Source organism: Phyllostomus discolor, chromosome 14 (assembly GCF_004126475.2).
Source record: "Phyllostomus discolor isolate MPI-MPIP mPhyDis1 chromosome 14, mPhyDis1.pri.v3, whole genome shotgun sequence".
NCBI classification, from domain to species: Eukaryota; Metazoa; Chordata; class Mammalia; order Chiroptera; family Phyllostomidae; genus Phyllostomus; species Phyllostomus discolor.
This window is the reverse complement of record NC_040916.2, coordinates 51,900,091-51,921,789: the sequence shown is the minus strand read 5'-3', so window position 1 is coordinate 51,921,789 and position 21,699 is coordinate 51,900,091. Positions and strand designations below refer to the sequence as shown.

Below are 21,699 nucleotides of genomic sequence, written 5' to 3'. Positions count from 1 at the left end.
TGTGCGTGGAGGTACGGTGCGTCCACCTCTGCCTCCATCTTGCCGGAAGTCTCCAGGCATTGATAATTTTAAAAAAGCTCCTAAGGTTATTCTGATTGTAGCCAGAGTTTAGAACCACTGCTTTAGTTACTACCCAATTTTTTTTTTAAGATTTTATTTCTTTATTTTTAGAGAGAGGGGAAGGGAGGGAGAAAGAGAGGGAGAGAAACATCAATGTGTGGTTGCCTCTCACGTTTAAATTGTTGTTGTCCTGATTTTGGTTGTGCGAGGAGGCACAGTGTGTCTACCTATGCCTCCATCTTGGCTGGTAGTCCAAATCTGATCTTTTTGCTTTATTTCTGATTTTAATTGGAAGTACCACTCTGTACCAATTTAGAAGCCTAGGCATTAACCTTATCTTTGTCTCACCCAAGCTCCCATAAGCATACATCCAATTGGTCATTAAGTTTTAATTTTCATTTCCTATTTCTCAACTCCAATTTTCTCCCTAGTTTACATCCACATTTTTTCTTGCTTGTCTGAACTGTTGCATTAGATTCCTGACTCTTCTGTCTCCTTCAGAGCTTTTTCATCCTTGAATTTACTCCCATATTACCTTTGCAGGATTATCTACCTAAATTTTCCAATTTGTATCAACACTTTGCTTCTTAAAATCCATTGTTACAGGGTCCATAATGCAGTAAACAGAGCCCTCTTGTTTTTGAATCCTCCCAACCTCTGCAGCCTTGTTTCCTGTTGCTACTGCTTTTCTTTTATTCTACCAATATAAAACTTAGAGTTATCTACATATACCATGCTGTTTCACGCTTCTGTATCTTTGCTTAATCTGTTTTTTCTGGCAGAAATACCTCCACTGTTTTCTTGACCCAATTAAATCAGTCCTTGACTGAATTCGGAAAATCTCCCATGATCTCCAAGATTGTGTCAATTGCATTTTCTTTGTGCTCTCCTTAAGTACTTACACATTCCTCCATCATAGTTCTAACTATGCAAATTGAAGTTATATTATTAGCTAATACCATTCAGGAAGCATACTGTGCCAGGCTTGGCATCCATTAGCTGATTTAATGTTTTGAACAACCCTGTGAAGTAGGTACTACTGAGAAAAATTGAGATTCTGCTTTATTAGAATCTATAGTAGTTATCTGTTGCATAAGAAATTACTCTAAAACTTGGTGACTTGAAACAGTAATTAATGTATTATCTCTCACAGTTTCTTTGGGTCAGTAATTTGAATAGGATATAGGTAGATAGTTTGTCTCTTCTGTATTATGTCTAGGACCACAGCTAGAAAGACATAAAGCTTGAGGGCTAGAATCATCTATAGGATTATTTGCTTGCACGAATTATATGTTAATACTAGCTGACTAGGGTTCTAATTACGCTGTCAGCTGGAAAACCCACACATGACCTCCCTTCTTTTTATGAAGAATCAAGGCTAATTTTTCTTTTAAGATGCCCATTTATTTAGATTTCTGTGATTGTTTCTTCATTCAGATTAAGTAGCTGGGTGAGAATATCAAATAAATGTTGTGTCCTCAGTGTATCACAACTGAAGGGCACCAAATATCAACTTGTCCTATCATGGGTAATGTTAAGTTTGACCATTTGGTTAAGGTAATATCTGCCAAATTTTTCTTCCACAGTTAAAGAAAAATTTCTTTTTTCTAATTAATAAATTAAATCTGGAGTGATACTTGGAGACTGAATATCTTGTGTCCTAGTAATTTTTCACCTAATGATACTAACATCCATTAATGATTCTTGAATTAATACTGTAATGGCTGTAAAATAATTTTTCCATTTCTATGATTTCTTCTATAGGTAATAGAGTCTCCTGTAAAAAAAGTTTTTGTCTTCTCCCTGCCTTATTTGTCTCTTTGTTGACTTGTTTTAGCGTGGACTCATGGATTTTATTTTAATTATTACTCATTTTGATGTTCATATAATCCCAATTTGGTCAGACTAATTGGATCTAGGCATTTTAGGCAAGCAGCACTTGTTCACAGCCCTTAAATTAATAAGAGGGCATCAGAGTAAAGTAATTGGCCTGTGTTTCTCTAATTATTAGCTGATAATTTCTGGCCTATTGGACAAATACAGTTTCTGCTGGCATTCCTTTAATGGAAATAAAATACTTTCAAGAAGATTTTTTTTTCTAGTTGCCAAACAAGAATGGAAAGAGTTAACCTAATTTGTTCTTTTTGTTTTATTGATTGCTTAAAAACACAATGTGAATGCCTTTTGGCAATCTTATATTCTGTCTGCAGTCTAAGAAGGAGAGGGTAGCTAGCATTTATCAAATGCCTAGACCTTTTCAGGTGCTAGGCTGTATACACTGTTTTCACATAGCCCTTGCTCTGGGCCCCATATGGTTCAAGTAGGCAGGAGTCAAATTTTAAAATCTGTTGCTCAGAAACTTTTTGTCAGATTAACAAAATATCAGTGTGAACATACTAGCTTGAATGAGTACTCCTTGGTTGCTTTGCCTTTTTATTCCATGGGAAATTGTGGTCTAGCCTATTACAACATTATCCCTTTGAGTAATAGCAGAGTGGGAGAAAGACGTAAGCTGCCTTTTAAACAAGAATATTTTTGTTGGACTGAACAAATCTATAGGTAGGTGGCAGCAGGTTAGTGAGTTCACTCTCTCAACTGTGTTAGTGTTGGATTTCCATGATTCTCTTAGTCTCTCCCTTATGCTTATTGCTATAGGGTCTCAGGCAAGAAGAAAAGGGAAAGATATAGCACCAGCTTATTTGTCCCCGCTCTCCCTCCTCATTTTTAAGAAGATTTTAAAAGTTTATTTTTAGAGGGGAAGGGAGGGAGAAAGAGAGGGAAAGAAACATCAGTGTGTGGTTGCCTTTCACACACCTGCTACTGGGGACCTGGCCTGCAACCCAGGCATATTCCCTAACTGGGAATCAAACCAGTGACCCTTTGGTTCACAGGTTGGTGCTCATTCCATTAAGCAACACCAGCCAGAGCTCCCTCCTCCTTTTTTTAAAGAAAGGAAAGGAAAATCTTTGTCTCTGCCCCACTCCCTCCTGTGTCATCTGTCAGGAAAATTCTACTCACTGGGTACTTTGTCACATTCTCCCCAACCCCAACTGTAAAAAAAAAAAAGCTGAGAGAGTATGTATTTAGCTCTTCTGCTCTTTGTGGTAGTAGGTAGCAGGGGAGAAGGGTGTTGAGAATGGATTTGGGGTCAGCCACCCAGTGTCTGCTAACTAGGTATTTTATTAGCTGTTGCAGCTAATAGAATAACTCTCATGTTATTTCAGATTAATTGTACTTTAAGGTTAACATTCATTTTATATTAAACAATGTTTCAGGAATCTTCTGAAGATTTGATCTTATCACTTGTAAAATGTATTAACCCTGGGCACCCCCACTACCACCTTTTGTTTGATGGGTGCTATGAACTCAGTGATTTGGGCTGTAAAGTCAAGTGTTTTTTACATTTTAGACATTTAAGTACTATCTTGATGATTTTTTCCCTATCAACGTTATTATTTAATGTTTTCATTAAATAAACCTACCTGTTTTTTTTTGTTTTACCTTAAATGTACTATGAAAAGAAGCTTCATATTATTATGCGTACAAGAAACATACTGACTGTTTAGTAGCTTCTCCCACCTTCCCCACTTATCTTCTTGCCAAGTAGATACCATGTTCTGCTAGAGGATCAGAAAAATGCCAGGCATTACTTTCTAAGGCTCTTTGACAGGTCAGGCAGAGGAGTATAACCCTTTTCTCACAGTGGGACCTAAAGGGTCTGCTGGAAGCACCTCTGAGAAAATTTTTCTTCTGTTTTCTTCTTCTGAGGAGAGTTCCAGCTCTTTATTTCCTGTATAAGGATGTCATTCTTAGAGCTGCTGCAGGCCACCTTACAACCATGTATAGGAGACATGGCTGATATGCTGTATGCTGAGATTGGCAGACATCCTTCATTGAGTTGCTATACCAAACTTGGTACTGTTTGTCTTCAGACTAATTGTTAATTGAGGTAAATAAATGTCCTTGCAGTTTAAATCATTTTTAGTCAGATACCTGTTTTTCGCACCTGAATATATATTTTAACTCTTACAGTTTATGTCAGTGGAAGAAACATTTGTCATTAGTAGAAAGTAACCATAAAATTAATAGTTAAAAATCAAGCAATATTAATCAATTTTAAAAACAAAACAAAAAAATTTTGAGATAAACACTGATCAAATCAAAGTCCCTTTCATTTCCTAATAGCCTGCTACCTACTTTTTCCAGCTTCATTTCACACCTCTTTTCCTTTGCTCTCTCCATTCTGTTCATACTGGCCTTTTAGTCTCCCATGGTTGCTTTGGGGCCTTTGCACATTTTAGTTTTCTCTGTCTGAATTGTTAAAGTGTTTTGCCTCTAGCTGTAACCCTTCACCCCTTTCTTAGGCCTACTTACCCCTTGGATCTTACCTTTTCTGAGAAGGTAAGGATCTTACCTTTTCTGATACACTTAGTCCCCAGTTCCTCACAGAGCTCTGTGTACTTTTTTTAACTCATAGTCACAGAAGCAGTTTTATTTTTTGGACACTTATTTAATATCTTTCTGTCTTCCCCACTGGGACTGGAAGTTATAGGAAGGCAGGGATTATTATTCCTCCGGAGTCCAACAAAATTCCTTGCATATAGTACTACTAACTGAATGAATTAAATAATTCCACTATGTCTCCACTATGTAAAAATGGTAGCAAATTTATGCATTTCCTTTCTTTTAAAAAATACATTTTTATTGGACTTCCTGCCAAGATGGAGGCATAGGTAGACACACTGTGCCTCCTTGCACAACTAATATTAGGACAACAAGTATTTAGAAACAAAAAAACAACCAGTTCTGACAGAAAATTGAACTGTATGGAAGTCTGACAACCAAGGAATTAAAAAAGAAACATTCATCCAGACTGGTAGGAGGGGCAGTGTTGGGTGGCCAGGTAGAGAGGACTCATGCATGGCACAGCAGTGGCTGGTGGACCCCGGGGTACACAAAGTGGCAGTGGGCAGACCCAGCAAGGTGGTGGATTGTGGAGTGGGGTGCGGTACACAAGGCGGCTGTTGGACTGGGTGGTCCCACATTCGCGTGCAGATAAAGCAGGCGAAATTGGAGAGCAAGACAGACCAGGCAACCCAGGGTTCCAGTGTGGGCGAATAAAGTCTCAAAACACCAATTGAAAATACCCGTGGGGGTTGAGGTTCCAGGAGAGACTCCCAGCCTCACAGGAGAGTGCGTTGGAGAGACCCACAGGATCCTAGAATGTACACAAACCTATCCACCTGGCAATCAGCATCAGAGGGGCCCAGTTTGCTTGGGGGAAGCAGTGCAAATGACTGGAATCCAGCAGAGAGTAGAGCAAGCACCATTGTTCCCTCTCAGACCCCTCCCCCACATAAGCATCACAACCAAGGGACTGGGTTGCTCCACTCAGGTAAACACCTAAGGCTCTGCCCCTTGTATGTACAGACTCCTCAAAACTAAAAAAATGGCCCAAATGAAAGAACAGATCAAAGCTCCAGAAAAAATACAACTAAGTGACGAAGAGGTCGCCAACCTATCAGATGCACAGTTCAAAGCACTGGTGATCAGGATGCTCACAGAACTGGTTGAATTTGGTAGCAAATTAGATGAAAAAATGAAGGCTAAACTAAGTGAAATAAAGGATAATATACAGGAAACCAATAGTGATGGTCAGGAGACTGGCACTCAGACCAATGGAGTGGACCAGAAGGGAGAAAGAAACACCCAAACAGGAAAGAAGGAAGAAACAAGAATTCAAAAAAATGAGGAGAGGCTTAGGAACCTCCAGGACATCTTTAAATGTTCCAACATCCAAATTATAGGGATAGCAGAAGGAGAAGAGGAACAGCAACAAGTGGAAAAGTTATTTGAACAAATAATAAAGGAGAACTTCCCTAGCCTGGCAAAGGAAATAGACTTCTAGGAAGTCCAGGAAGCTCAGAGTCCCAAAGAAGTTGGACCCAAGGAAGAACACATTAAGGCACATCATAATTACATTAGCCAAAATAAAAATGAAGGAGAGAATCCTAAAAGCAGCAAGAGATAAGGAGACAATAGCCTACAAAGGAGTTCCCATGAGACTGTCAGCTGATTTCTCAAAAGAGACCTTGCAGGCAAGAAGGGGCTGGAAAGAAGTATTCCAAGTCATGAATGGCAAAGACCTACATCCCAGATTGCTCTATCCAGCAAAGCTTTCATTTAGAATGGAAGGGCAGATCAAGTGCTTCCAAGATAAGGTCAAGTTAAAGGAGTTCATCATCACCAAGCCCTTGTCTTATGAAATGTTAAAGGGACTTATCTAAGAAAAAGAAGATAAAAAACATGTACAGTAAAAGGACAGCAAACTCACAATTATTAACAACCACACCTAAAACAAAAACAAAAACAATCTAAGGAAACAACTAGAACAGGGACAGAACCACAGAAGAGGAGATGACATGGACAGTTAGCAATAGGGGAGTGGGAGGAGGAGAGAAGGCAAAAGTTACAGAGAATAAATGGTATAGATGGCAGGTAGAAAATAGATAAAGGGAGGGTACAAATAGTATGGGAAATGTAGAAGCTAAAGAAGTTGTTAAGGATGACACAGGGACATGAACTAAAGAGGCAGAATTCGGGTGGGTCGGGATGTACAGGATGGAGGGGAGTGAAAGGGAAATGGGACAACTGTAATAGCATAATCAATAAAATATATTTAAAACATACATTTTTACTTTTTAATTACAGTTGACATACAATATTATATCAGTTTTAATTGTACAACTTAATGATTAGACATTATGCAACTTATAAAATGATCACCCCTTTAAATCAAGTACCCATCTGACATCATACAGTTATTACAGTATTATTGATTACATTCCCTATGTAGTACTTCACATCCTCATGACTATTCTGTAATTGCCAACTAATACTTCCAAATCCTTTCATCTTTTTCACCCATCCCCCAATCCCCACTCCCATTTGGCAACTGTCAAAATTTTCTCTGTATCTATGGGTATGTTTCTGTTTTGGTTGATGGTTTTTTGGTTTTTAGAATTCACATATAAGTGAAATCATCTGGCATTTGTCCTTCTCTGTCTGACTTATTTCACTTAGCACAGTACCCCTCCAGGTCCATCCATGTTGTTGCAGGTGGCAAGATTTCATTTATTATGGCTGAATCATATCAATATTTATCAATGGACACTTAGGTTGCTTTCATATGTTGGCTATCATAAATACTGCAGTGAACACATGGAAGTATATGCCTTTCCAATTTAGTGTTTCAGGTTTCTTTGGATAAATACCTAAAACTGGAATTGTTGGGTCCTTCTTGACTCTTGTTATAGCCTTTGTTTTAAAGCCTATGTTGCCTGGTAGAAGTATTGCTACCCCAGCTTTTTAATTTTTCATTTCCATTTTCATGAAATATCTTTTTCCATCTGTTTTCAGTCTATGTGTCTATCTGACTTGAGTCTCTTGTAGACAGCACATATAAGGTACTTCTTTAGTTTTTTTTTTCATTTTAAATATTTTATTTTTCCAGAGAGAGGAGAAAGGCAGAAAGAGAGGGAGAAAAACATCAATGTGTGGTTGCCTCTCATGTGCCCCCCACAGGGGACCCAGCCTACAACCCAGGCATGTACCCTGACTGGGAATTCAACTGGTGGCATTTCGGTTTGCAGGCCGGCACTCAGCCTACTGAGCCATACCACCTAGGGCGGTTTTTTCTTGTCTAGAAAGCTCTGTATCTGTCCTTAGATCCTGAATGAAAGTTTTGCTGGGTAGAGTCTGGCCATGATAGATGTATAGGTAGAAACCCATCGTTTCCTTGCACAACCAAAAGGAGGATAACAACCAATCTAAAATCAATACACAACCAGAAGTGCCAGGAAATCAAACTGCACTCCAACAACCAAGAAATTAAAGAAACAGTCAACCAGACTAACCAGACTGGTAAGACAGGCAGATGGAGAGAACCCGTGGGAAGACAGTGGATCATGGGGGTGGGGCTGGCTGAGAGGGAAACTGAGACTCAGAGCTGACTGTGGACTACTGCAGCGGTTGTCACAGTGGGAGAAACTCATAGTCTCACACGAGGATTTGTTGGAAAGTGGGGCTAGAGCTAGCAGGGGAGCTGCAGTGTTCCCTTCTTGGCTCCTCCCCGACAGACAGTGCTGTAGCGCAGGAATGACAGTCGTGCTGCTGGGGTGAATACCTAGAGCCCTGCCGCCCTACAACTAACAGGTGTGCTGAGACAAAAAAATAGGGCATAAATGAAAGAACAGAGCAAAACATCAGAAAGAGAGTTAAGTGATGAGAACATAGCCAACCTATCTGATAGAGAATTTAAAGCCCTGGTAATCAAAATGCTCACAGAACTGATTGATCTTGGTTACAAAATGAAATAACAAATGAAAGATACCCAAAGTGAAAAATAGCAAAATATTCAGGGAACCAACACTGACAGGAAGGAAACCAGGACTCAAATCAACAATTTGGAACAAAAGGAAGAAATAAACATCCAATGGGAACAGAATGAAGAAACAAGAATTTGAAAAAATGAAGAGAGGCTTAGGAACCTCTGGGACAACCTGAAACTTTCCAATATTCAAATTATAGGGGTACCAGAAGGAGAAGAACAAGAGGAAGAAATTGAAACTTATTTGGACAAATAATGAAGGAAAACTTCCCCAGTCTGGCAAAGGAAATAGACTTCCAGGAAGTCCAGGAAACTCAGGGAGTCCCAAAGAAGTTGGAACCAAAGAGAAACACACCAAGGCACATCATAATTACATTAGCCAAGATGAAAGATAAGGAGAGAATCTTAAAAGCAGCAAGAGAAAAGGAGAGAGTTACCTATAAAGGAGTGCCATAAGACTGTCAGCTGTTTTCTCAAAAGAAACCTTAGAGGCAGGGAGGGACTGGAAAGAAGTATTCCAAGTCCTGAAAGGCAAGGACCTACATCCAAGATGACTCTATCCAGCAAAGCTATCATTTAGAATGGAAGGGCAGATAAAGTGCTTCCAAGATAAGGTCAAGTTAAAGGAGTTCATCATCACCAAGCTTTTATTTTATGAAATGTTAAAGGGACTTATCTAAGAAATTGAAGAAGATAAAAAACTGTGAACAGTAAAATGACAATAAACTCACAACTATAAAAATTAACCTAAAAAAAACCCAGAAAGGCCAAGTTTTGCTGGGTAGAGTAATCTTGGTTTTAAGTGCTTGCTTTCCATCACTTGAAACATTTCATATCAATCCCTTTCTGGCCTAAAATGTTTCTCTTTAGAAATCATTTTTATGGAAGCTCCCTTGCAGGTAACTAACTACTCTTCTCTAGCTGCTTTTTTAAAAAACGTAAATAAATCTTTAAAATTTATTTACTTTTAGAGAGAGTGGGAGGGAAAAAGAGAGGTAGAGAATCATCAGTGTGTGGTTGCCCCTCAAGTTCCTCCAACCAGGGACTTGGCCCGCAACCTAGGCATGTGCCCTGACTAGGAATTGAATCAGCAACCCTTTGGTTCACAGGCCGGCATGCAATCCACTGACCAGCTAGGGCATATTCTCTCCCTGCTTTTAAGATTCTCTTGTTGTCTTTAACCTTTGGCATTTTAATTATGATATGTCTTGGGTACGGGCCTCTGGGTTCATTTTTTTGTTTTGTTTTGAGACTCTGTGCCTCCTGGATTTGTACGTTTGTGTCCTTCACCAGGTTAGGGAAGGTTTTATTATTTTTTGATGTAGGTTTTCAGTTCCTTGCTCTTTCTTTTCTCCTGCCAGCATTCTCTTGATGTGAATGTTGGTACATTTGATGTTGTTCCAGAGGCTTCTTACATTATCCTCATATTTTGGATTCTTTTTTATTTTTGCTGTTCTGATTTGGTGATTTATGTTTCCTCCTCTGCCAGATTGCAGGTTTGAGTCTTTGCTTCATCTCTACTGTTGATTCCCTGTAATGCAGTTTTCATTTCAGTTAGTGTATATTCTTCATTTCTGACTGATTCTTTTCTATGTTTTCTGTCTACATTTTTATGTTTCCTGTCTCTTGTTGAAGTTCTCAGTAAGTTCCTCTATTCTTCTCCTAAGTTCATTCAGCATTCTTATAACCAGTGTTTTGAACTGTGTATTTGGTAGATTGCTTATCTCCTTTTTGTTTAGTTCTTTTTCCCCAGAGTATTGTTCTTTTTTCTTTTCCCCCCATTTGGGACATGCTTCTCTGTTTCCTCATTTTTACTGCCTCTCTGTGTTTGTTTCTATGTATTAAGTAGAGCTGCTACATCTCCCAGTCGCTGTATAAATGGCTTTGTGTTGTAGATGTCCTGTAGGGCCCAGTGTTGCAGCCTCCCCAATCATCTGAGCTTGGCACTCCAGGTCCTTTCCCCCTTCCCTTGTTCCCTCCCGCTTCTTGTGAGCTGTGTGTACCCTTCTGTTGTAGTTGAGCCTTGATTGCTGTTGGCACGTAATGGTAGGGATTTATCACTAGGCCAGTGGGTTGCTTGGATTAACTGAGAGCACACTGGAGCATAAGGGCTGACCCTATGGGACTGTTACTTTAGTTGTGCTCTGGCACCCTGTTAGTTTGTCCCTTGAGCCTGTTGCACGTGGAGATGTTTGGGTGGTGCTTCGGTGTTGTATGAAACTGTCTACTGGGTTTTATGGCTCTGGGGTTTCCTGGGAGAAGGTCAGCAGCTGCATATGCCCTGCTCGGGGCCCTTAGGCATGAGCTGCACAGCAGTCTGCAGATAGCTACTACCTATGCTGTGCTTGGAGGTACCTGGCAGAGGCCAACCTACAAGCTAAAGCCTGGCTGCCTTTAGTGCCATATCTGGGCCTCACTTAGCAAAAGGTACAGGGTATACAGAGGCCAGATGCTGCTTGTTTGAGAACTTTTAGGAATGTTTGCAGCATGAGCCAAGGTAGGGTGTGTATATGGAAAGGCACTGGAAACCACTTGGGTGGGCTGCAAATTGGGTGGGGAAGGTCTCAGGGAATCACCAGGGTTGGACAAACAGTGTTAGCCAGGTTGATGGAAATGCAGATATTGTACCTGTCTGCCAGCTCTGTGGGGGGAAGGCTGAGCAAAGAAACAATGGCTTCTTCCACATTCCTGTCTCTGAGAAAGGTGCTCATCCAGCTCTCAGCCTGATGACAATTCATTTCCTCCCCATATGTCCCTGGTGTCTTTCAAGCTGTTGTCTCGGCACTGGAAATCAGAGGGAGTAAGTCCAAGTAAGTCCCTGTGTGGGCCCTTTAAAGGGCAGCTTAAGACTCCAGTAGCCCTTATATCTGATTCAGCCACAATACTCACTGGGTTTCATAGTCAGAAGTTATGGGGATATGCTGTTCAGCTAGGACCCCAGGCTTCTCAGAAGGGACCTCTGCAGCTCAGAGCTCCCTCCCGGTATTAAACTACATGTAGGTGTGTGACCAGCTCATTCATTGTCTCCCCCTTTCCAGCCAGTCTCTATGTAGCTTCTTTATATTCTTAATTATAGGACTTCTGTTCAGATATGTTTCAAGTAGTTCTGAATAATGGTGATTCTGTAGTTGTAAAATTTTGATGCTGTTGTGGGAGGTTTTGAATACCCTGTTTGAATACCTGTGCCACCATCTTGACTGGAGGCCTATACATTTTTTTGTAAATGTAACTTCTGGTATTCTCAATTTTCCATTTTTTTTTCACCCAGGATTCACGTATTACCAAAGTAACGTTGGAGGGATGGGTCCTGGGCATAAATGTTACTGTTAATTTCTTCAGGCCATTGACTATTGTGGGGAGGTCTTGACATTCTGGGTTCTCTAACTCTGCAAATTGATACCATCTTCTTGCTCTCTGACTTTGACATAAGAAATTGTCCTTGCCTTTGAATTAAAACAAATGTGTAACCATTGGATTTGTTTTCTTTAATATCCCTGTTATGTAAAATCACCTCATGGCAGTATATCTGCCTTTGAGAACACTGTCGATACTTTCATTCCAGTACACACTTAGGAAATAATAGCCAACCAGTAGAGATTGAAAATGTATGGCCCTGGCTGGCATAGCTCAGTGGATTGAGCGTGGGGCTGTGAACCAAAGCATCGCAGGTTCGATTCCAGTCAGGGCCTATGCCTGGGTTGCAGGCCATGGCCCCCAGCAACCGCACATTAATGTTTCTCTCTCTTTCTCCTCCCTTCCCTCTCTAAAAATAAATAAATACAATCTTAAAAAAAAAGAAAAGAAAATGTATTAAAGTTTTTTTGCTCTGAAACTTCTGGCCCAGATGAAGGCATAGGCAGGTACACTTTGCCTCCTTGTACAATCAAAAGAAAACAACAATTTAAAACAAAAAAATAACCAAACTGCCAGAAAATCAAACTGTATGGAAATAGAACAACCAAGGGATTAAAAGAGAAACATTCATTCAGACTGGTAGGAGGGGCAGAGATAGGCAGGCAGGGCGAGAGGACTTGTGGCAAGGCAGCAATTGGAACTGGGAGGGTGGAGCAGCAACTGCATAGCGGGTGGTCCCACATTTGTGTGTGGATAAACTGGGAGGAACAACTGGAGAGCAAGATGGACTGTGCAACCCAGGGTTCCAGTGTGGGGAAATAAAGCTTCAAAACCTCTGGCTGTAAAAACCTGTGGGGTATGTGGTGGTATGTGAAACTCCCAGCCTCACAAGAGAGTTCGTTGGAGAGACCCAAGGGGTGCTAGAACATACACAAACCCACCCACACAGGAATCAGCACCAGAAGGGCTCAATTTGCTTGTGGGTAGCAGGGAAGCCAGTAGAGAACTGAGCAAACATTGTTCCCTCTTGGACTCCTCCCCTACATAGAGTGCCACAACACAGCAACGTTAGTTGCCCCACCCTGGAAAATACCTAAGGCCCACCTCTTACAGCATTAACAGGCGTGCTGAGACAAAAATTATGGCCCAAATGAAAGGATAGATGAAAGCTCCAAAAACAGAGCTAAGCGATGAAGAGGTAGCCAACCTGTCAGATGCACAGTTGAAAACACTGGTAATCTCGATGTTCACAGAGATGGTTGAGGATGGTCGCAAATAGAAGAAAAAGTATAGGCTGTTCAAAGTCATATAAAAAAAAACACACAGGGGACCAACAGTGAAGGGAAGGAAACTGGAACTCAAATCAACAATTTGGAGCAGAAGGAAGTAAACATTCAACTAGAACAAAATGAACAAACAAGAACTCAAAAAAACCCCCCAAAACACACACACACAAAAACAAGGAGAGGCTTAGGAGCCTCCAGGACAACTTTAAACATTCCTATGTCCGAATCATAGGGGTGTCAGAAGGAGAAGAACAAGAGCAAGAAATTGATAACTTATTGAAAAAGTAATGACGGAGAATCTAGCAAAGGAAAGAGACTCCCAAATCTGGCGAAGGAAATAGACTTCCAGGAAGTCCAGGAAGTTCAGGAGTCCCAAAGAAGTTGGACCCAGGAAGCACACACCAGGACACATCATCATTAAATTACCAAGATTAAAGATAAGGAGAGAATCTTAAAAGCAGCAAGAGAAAAGTAGAGAGTTACCTGCAAAGGAGTTCCCATAAGACTATCAGCTGGTTTCTCCCAAGAAACCTTAGAGGCAGGGAGGGACTGGAAAGAAGTATTTGAAGTCCTGAAATGCAAGGACCTACATCCAAGATGGCTCTATCCAGTAAAGCTTTCATTTAGAATGGAAAGGCAGATAAAGTGCTTCCCAGATAAGGTCAAGTTAAAGGAGTTCATCATCACCCAGCCATTATTCTATGAAATGTTAAGGGACTTATGTAAGAAAAAGAAGAAGACCAAACTGTGAACAGTAAAATGACAACAAGCTCACAACTATTAACAACTGAACCTAAAAAAAAACAAAACAAAAACGAACTAAGCAAAGTACTAGAACAGGAACAGATTCACAGAAACAGAGATCACATGGAGGGTTAGTAGTGCGGAGGGGAGGGGAGAGAATGGGGGAAAAGGTACGGGGAATAGAAGCATAAATGGTAGATACAGAATAGGCAGGGGGATGTTAAGAGTAGTATAGGCAGCGTAGAAGCCAAAGAACTTGTATGTATGAGCCACGGACATGAACTAAGGGACGGGGAATGCTGGTTGGAGGGGTCGGTGCAGGGTGGAGGGGAATAAAGGTACAATAAAGGGGAATAAAGAGAAAAAAAAGGGACAACTGTAATAGTAAAATATGTTAATTTTTTTTGCTGTGGTTATATGGAAAATTAAGAGTTCATTTTATGTACCTGTTTATACTTGTAATTTTCGTATAGTTCCAGAAGGTCAGGGACAGTATTTAATATTTAGTATCTAAATGTTTATAAATCTAATTTTCCTTCATATAACAATATAGGTTTGTCCTTCTTTCCATGTCTTGCTTATAGACCTGCTAGATCTGTCACATTTAAATACAAGAGTAGAATTCTATGTATAGTAATTAATGTAAACAATTCCTAATGATTGACATCATGTCATCATTATAAACCAAAATGCACTGAACAATTCTTGTATCTAATGACTTTCTTTTTCAGATACATTTTTCATTTTTAAAATGTCTATTTGATACTCTGATTTCTCTTCAGATTGTATAAATTTTTCTCCTTTTACTAAAATGTCTATTTGATTGCCACTATGGATTCAGATTCTTGGGTGAAATTCTCCATCTTTACTTGAACATGTTAGTCATAAAGCCCTTTTTAATTAATTAATTAATTAATTTATTTGTTTTTAGAGAATGGGGAAGGGAGGGTGAGAAATATCATTGTGTGGTTTGCCTCTGGCATGCCCCTAACTGGGGACCTGGCCCCTAACCCAGGCATGTGCCCTGCTTGGGAATTGAACCAGTGACCCTTTGGTTCACAGGCTGCCAGTCAAGCCACTGAACCATACTAGTCAGTAAAGTCCTTTTTTATATCTCCAGTTTCTAGATCACCTCTGCGTGTTTTTTCTGTTGTGCATTATTTCCTCATGGTTTTTTATTGTTAATCATTTGATATGTCTAGTTTTGAAAAGAAGTAGTAGTCCAGTATAATGTACTTTTTCTCAGGGTGTGCTGCTGGCAAGTACTGCCAGCTCTCTACACTCCATAGGAACACAAGGGCAAGCAAGGTTATGTCACATACTGGATTTGCATGCACTGTTGTAGCCACAAAAGCCCAGTTCCTTTGGTGATCTTGTCCATCATGATATTAACTAGCTCAAGGCTTTCAGTCTGTTGCTAAGGAGCAAGCTGTATGCCACTGAGGGGCTCTCAGAGCCCTGACTTCTTACTGGGTTTGATGTTATCCTCATTGATCTTTCTAAATGGCTGTAAGAAGAAATCATGACACCCAGTAGATTGCCAAACCAGTCCATACCCACAGGGAGAGGCAAGGGTTGATGTCTGCAGGCTGAAAGAGCTGGTCTTGGAAAGGGACACAAGTCCCACTACATGTCATAGGTCTTCACAAAACCACAGCTCTTTCATCCTGAAGACATCAACCCACTATTAGTGGTTCTTGCCCTGTGGCTTGGAGAAGGTGTAGTACTCTCCCGTTCCGCTATTACTGCCAATATAAGTAATACTTGTCAAATTCTTACTAATACACATTAAGACAATCGTGTTTACTTAAAAGTGTTTTTTATTTACAATTTCAGTGTAATCTGTATCAAAATTTCATTGGTATTTTTCACAGAAATAGAGTAAACATTCCTAAAATTTGTATGGAACCACAAAAGACCCTAATAGCCTAAGTGATCTTGAGAAAGAAGAACAAAGCTGGAAGCATCAAGCTCCCTAAATTCAAACTATATTACAAAACTGAAGTAGTGAAAACAGTATGGCTTTGCCATCAAAACAGACATAGCTGCCTTTGGACCAGAAGAGAAGGCCCAGAAATAAACCTATGCATATATGGTCATGTAATTTATGATAGAGGACTCAAGAATATACACCAAAAAAAGGACAATTTCATTAATGACTTTGGGAAAACTGGACAGTCACATTCAAAAGAATGAAATTGAACCACTGTCTTACATCGTATACAAAAAGTATAATGGATTAAAGACGTGAGTGTAAGGCCTAAACCATAAACTTCTTAGAAGAAAATATAGGTGGTAAGCTTCTTGACATTGGTCTTGGTGATGATTTTTTGGACTCCAAAAGCAAGGGTAGCAAAAGCAAAAATAAGTAAGTGGTGGGACTACAGGACACTAAAAAACTGCGCAGCAAAGGCAGCCATCAACAAAATGAAAGGGCAGTCTGGATGGGTGAAAATACTTGCAAATCATATTTGATAAGGTGTTAATATCCAAAATATGTAAAGAATTCATACAGCCCTAACTGATGTGGCTCAGTGCTTTGGGCTTCGTCCTGCTAACCAAAAGGTGGTTGGTTCCAATTCCTGGTCAGGGCACGTGCCTGGGTTGTAGGCCAGGTCTCCAGTTGAGGGAGTTTGAGAGGTGACTCTTCAATGTTTCTCTTGTACATTGATGTTTCTCTCTCTTTTCTTTTTCCCTTCCTCTCTCTCTAAAAATAAATAAAATGTTTTTTTAAAGAACTTGTATACAACTCAATTGCAAAGAAGTTTGAATAGGCATTTTCCCAAAAAGACATACAGTTAGTTAGCCAACAGATACATAGAAAAGATGCTCCATATCACTAATCATCAGGGAAATACAAAGCAAAACCGCAGTGAAATATCACCTCATACCTGTTAGAATGGCTGCACTAAAAAAGATAGGAAATAACATATTTTGGCAAGGATGTAGGGAGTTGGGAGTCAGCTGTTGTGTAGTGTTGGTAGGAATATAAATTGGTGCAGTTGCTATGGAAAATAGTATGAAGGGTCCTTTAAAAATTCAAAGTAAAACTACCATATGCTCCAAATAATTCCACTTCTGGATAATTATCTGAAGAAAACAAATACACTGATTCTAAAAGTTATTCATCCCCATTACAGTATTATTTACAATAATAAAGACTTGGAGACAACCTAAGTTACCATCAGTGGATGGATACAAAAATGGGGGAGGGGGGTACCAAATGGAATATTATTTAGCCATAAAAAAACCGAAATCTTGACATTGGTGACAACATGGATGGGCCTGGGGGATATTATGCTAAGTGAAATAAGTCAGACAGAAAAAGATATACCATATGATCTCACACAAAAAAACAAGCTCAAAGTTACAGAGAGCAGATTGTAGGTTGCCAGAGGGGGTGAGGTTAGGGTGGGAAAAATGAGTGAAGGGAGGGTGTAAAGATATAAACTTCCAGTTATAAAATAAATAATGGGGATGTAATAAAGCATGGTGACTATCATCAGGGAAATAAGAATCAAAACCACAATGAGATAGTTAATTACAGTATTATAATAATACTGTATTATACATTTAAAAGGTGTTGAAAGAGTGGATCTTCTTAAAAAAAAGATTTTGTTTATTTATTTATTTTTAGAGAAGGGAAGGGAGGGAGAAAAAACAGGAGAGAAACATCAATGTGTAGTTACCTTTCAGACGCCCCCTACTGGGGACCTGGTCCACAGTGCAGGCATGTGCCCTGATGGAATCAAACTAGTGACCCTTTGGTCCACAGGCCGGCCAGCACTCAGTCTACTGAGCCACACCAGCCAGAGTGAAAGAGTAGATCTTAAAAATTTTCATCATAAGGAAATTTTGTAACTTTGTTAACTTTGTAACTTTGTTATTGTGACGATTTACAATATACAAACTTCAAATCAAATTAGTTTCATGTACACCTGAAACTAATATGTCAGTTATACCTCAATTAAGAAAGAAGTTACCAGGTCCAGTCTACACTTAAGGGAGGAGTATATAATAATTTTTGGACATATTTTAAAACAAACATAGTGTAATTACCTACTGTTTAGCATTAGCAATAGGAAGCATCTAATTGGCTATTGTTACTGTTATTTGATTGACTTGATAAGTAAGGTGGGAACCAGGGGATGAAAAGTATATATCATATGAATTATATCTCAATAAAGGTGGGTTGGGGAGTGCTTATGTAGGGGCAAAATTCCTTCACTGACTTTCTTTTCCCGAGACATTATGCAATAATCTCTGAATAACAATGACCAACTCATTAGGATAAAGTACTGGTTAGCTTTGTCGTCTTAAAGTGTTCAGAAAGACAAGTTTTATGCGTATTTGTTATAAGTATTTGAAACACCAAATACAACATGTTGATATGTATTTGTAAAATGGAATTATTTTCAAAAAATTCTTTTAAAGGGCCCATTAATAGTATCCTACACAGAAACCCAATGTGCAACACAAATAAAAATGGAATTGCCCTTGTTAGAGGGAGATGGGCCCCAAATTCCACTGGTTTAGCATCTGTTTCAGTCTCCTCATATTGCTGCCAGGTATCCAAGGAACACAGATTGAAACTACCATACAATTAGATTCCTTTCCAGCCTGAATTACAAAAATGTATTAAATGTATAAGATAGCAGAGGTCAGGAGGATAGGCATAATAGCAAAGTAGCATTCTACTAGGTAGCTGACTGACTTCTAGTGCTTTTTATAGTATAATAGTCATTGAAAAGCAAGCCATAGTGGTCAGCCATGGATATTTGTAGAGTACTTTCATTAGTCTGTTGAGTTATTTAAGTTTTTTTTTTCAACAGAATAATACAACAGATCTTTGCAGGGTTTTTTGCAAATTCTGCAGTTCCTGGTGGATCCCCACACCCTTTTACCTGGTAAGTAACTAATTGCCTTTTATTTTATTCTGCTGGAGTAGCATTATTTTAGCTACTGTAGTGCCTGTGCCATGGCAAGAAACAAAAAGCTGCATAGATGAGTACACAGATGTGATTGGCAGGCTGTTAGTCTGCCATTATTTGCTGAGCCCAGACTTAATTAGAACATATTTTTTATTCTCAGGCTCACAAGAGTCATCCTGATCCCCGGGATATCTGGGCACTGGATGTATTTAATTACAGGTTGTGTTGAGGTGAGGAATGAATAGGTCTCTTCCAGGCTTGGTATCTGATTTGTGGGGTTTTCCTCATCATATAGGAAGATTTTATTCCTTAAGAATTTCCAAAATTGAAAAGATAATACTTAACTTCTTTGTTTTCAAAGTCAAAAGGTTCATCAGAAGAAACAAAAGGCTATGTAATTCAGTATCAGAGTGACACGTATGGTCAAGATTTGAGATGGATTTTCTTCTTGTCTAGATAATTATTTTGCTACTTTTGACTCTGCCCCAGAAGGCTTTCTTTGCCCAGAGGGACCTCAGTTCATCCACACAGTTATCCTATTTTCCAACCTCTAGTTTCTCTAAACATGTTCCCCCCATCAACTGGGGCAGTGCACCAGCAGCTCCAAAAGAAGTGCTGCCTGCCAGGCCTCTTTTGTAAATTGTTCTAAGTTGTGATTCAGAGAGACTGCTGTGGCTGCTTCTCTCCCTGAAAGCTTCTTATTGTCCAGGACTACAGGTGGCTTCTTTGAATGAGGGGGTCTGCTGTAGATTTTTCCCAGCCACAAAAGGAAGACTTGCCTCAAAAAGCTGCTCCCAGTATGTGTAATGTAAGTGGGCATAGAAAAGACACACTTTTCTTAATCCACAGGCAGTGAGTCACTCCTTTTGTTCTTGTGTGTCATGTGGTGTTTTAGGTGGCTTCACATTTTGTGTCTGATTCAGCTCAAGAAAAATTTCTAGAGAATGGGAGACTAGATAGATAATCTGTTTGACCTTGAAAATATTGAGAAATTCTTTACCACTTGATTTTAGAGAACTATTGGCACTGTGGGCCTGAGAGAGAACAGGATGCTCTGCTCTGCCTTTTGTTTTTTCCCTGTGTTATAAGGTGGGGCCTGGTCACTCCATCTAATGCTGTCTGTCTCATCTCATGTATAGGAGCGGGATGCTGCACTCCAACCCTGGGGACTATGCCTGGGGTCAACAGGGCTTGATGCCATTGTAACCCAGGTGAGGAGCTGCCTTTTGAAGGTGTCTGTTCAGTGTGTCTCATAGTTCCAGTGGCTTCCTGCTTTCCTTCTGCTCCTTTCTGAAATGGTAGTCACTCTGCTTTCTCTAATATTTTGAGCTTGCAGGTTTGCATTTTACTAAAGATGTTTTATGGGTTTAGCTCAGCATCCATGTATCTTCTAGCTCACGGAGCCTTTTTAGAAGATCGTTTCACCTCCATAGAAAGAAAAAGGTTTTCGTATAACAAACAGTGTTTTGTATTTTTGGCCTCTTGTTCAGTCCTATGAGGATCCTATTAAGTTACTTCACATAAAAAGGAGGGTCTCCTCATGTGCTAAAGCAGGGATTTCTGCTAGATGGAGCAAAGTAGGGGAAAAAAAGCAGAGGAAAAGGTATTCCCATGCCGTTTATAATTGTTTCCATTTGTTAATGTTCATTTTTTATTTTATTGGCTTTTCATTTCCTTTGTGGATTACTAAGAATAGAAAGCATGATGTTTATATCAAAGTAATTTACCTATTTCTTGGCTTACATTATTGCTACTTACCACACTCCCACCCTTTTCTTCCTTCTAGCAGAATGAAGTTTTTGGATCAATTCAGTATTTTTGTTAAGCTTTATTTTTGTTTGTGACATCACAACTCTTTTGCTGCTTCTAAAGTTGTTTTGTGCCCAAAGGTGGGCCTGGCAATGATGGACTATCTGTAGATTTATACACATGGCACTCTTAAATTGTAAAGCAATTACTAGTGTTCTGGCAGCAGGAAAGGGGAAACTTGTGCCTGTCAGAGTCTAATAGGAGTGAGAACAACTAACATTTCTAATATCTACACTGTTTGTTCTCAGCTGGAGCAGCTCATTACCCAGGGATAGTTAGATACCTGCCGCTTCTTTTTCTTATTTTGTAGCTTTTAGGACAACTGGAAAACACGGGGCCTCCTCCAGCTGACAAGGAAAAGATCACATCTCTTCCAACAGTGACAGTAACTCAGGAACAAGTTGGTAGGTTCAGTTTCTGTCATCTTCTGATCTCTGTTCAAAATTTCAGCACTTTCCTTCACTAAGGTTCTTCAAGTGAAGCTATAGCACTCCTAAAATTCCTACCTGGGTTCCAGCTAAGGAAGGTGCCTACCCTTTTCATTAGGGTTAGTCAGCAGGTATTTTCTAAACAATTACCATGTCCCTTTTCTAGATGCCTTGCAGGAAATAGAGGTACAAAGATACATAAGACTTGATTTCTTAAAGAATTTACTAGGGGAAGCAAAACTCTCCAGTTAGTTAACAGTGTGAAAAATATTGTTGAGCAGATGCTACTTACTGATTTGGGGGAAATAGGAAAAGATATAAATGAGAGGCTGGGAATTTGTTTTATATCTACTGTATAGTTAGGTACATTAGAAATAGATATTTTATTTATGAGCACTGGAGAAATTTAGTGATAAAGGACATTATTTTGGACTGGGGATTTCTTTCCCCACATACTTTTGGAGTCAGGGATTTTAAAGACAGGATGAGCCACCTTAGAAAGGTCATTCTGTTTAACAAAATGTATGAACCAATGTAAAAATGTCAGCATGGACATGATGTCTGAATGAGGTATAAAGAGAGTTAGACCTGAAATAGAATCTGGTTTGGGGACTAATGGGAGGTATGACTGGATAAAAAGGGTGGGACCTTGTTTAGGGGACATTGAAAAGGTGGCAGAGTAGTTAGGGCTGAATATT

The 21,699-nt window shown here is 39.6% G+C and overlaps 1 protein-coding gene and 1 long non-coding RNA gene across 2 annotated transcripts in view; one reads left to right on the top strand and one right to left on the bottom strand.

Moving 5' to 3' along the window:
* The window catches only part of RNF115 (ring finger protein 115), a 79,345-nt gene that overhangs the window by 54,174 nt on the left and 3,472 nt on the right, over window positions 1–21,699 (top strand). Inside the window, 4 exon segments of the mRNA XM_028502515.2 lie at window positions 18,666–18,740; window positions 19,904–19,944; window positions 19,947–19,975; window positions 20,884–20,977. Coding sequence (XP_028358316.1) covers window positions 18,666–18,740; window positions 19,904–19,944; window positions 19,947–19,975; window positions 20,884–20,977 — 239 coding nt within the window.
* On the bottom strand, window positions 3,561–4,650 carry LOC118498084. Its single transcript, XR_004900615.1, has 2 exons — window positions 4,532–4,650; window positions 3,561–4,294 (listed from the first exon to the last, which is right to left on the bottom strand). It is a non-coding gene; the product is annotated as an uncharacterized LOC118498084 (long non-coding RNA).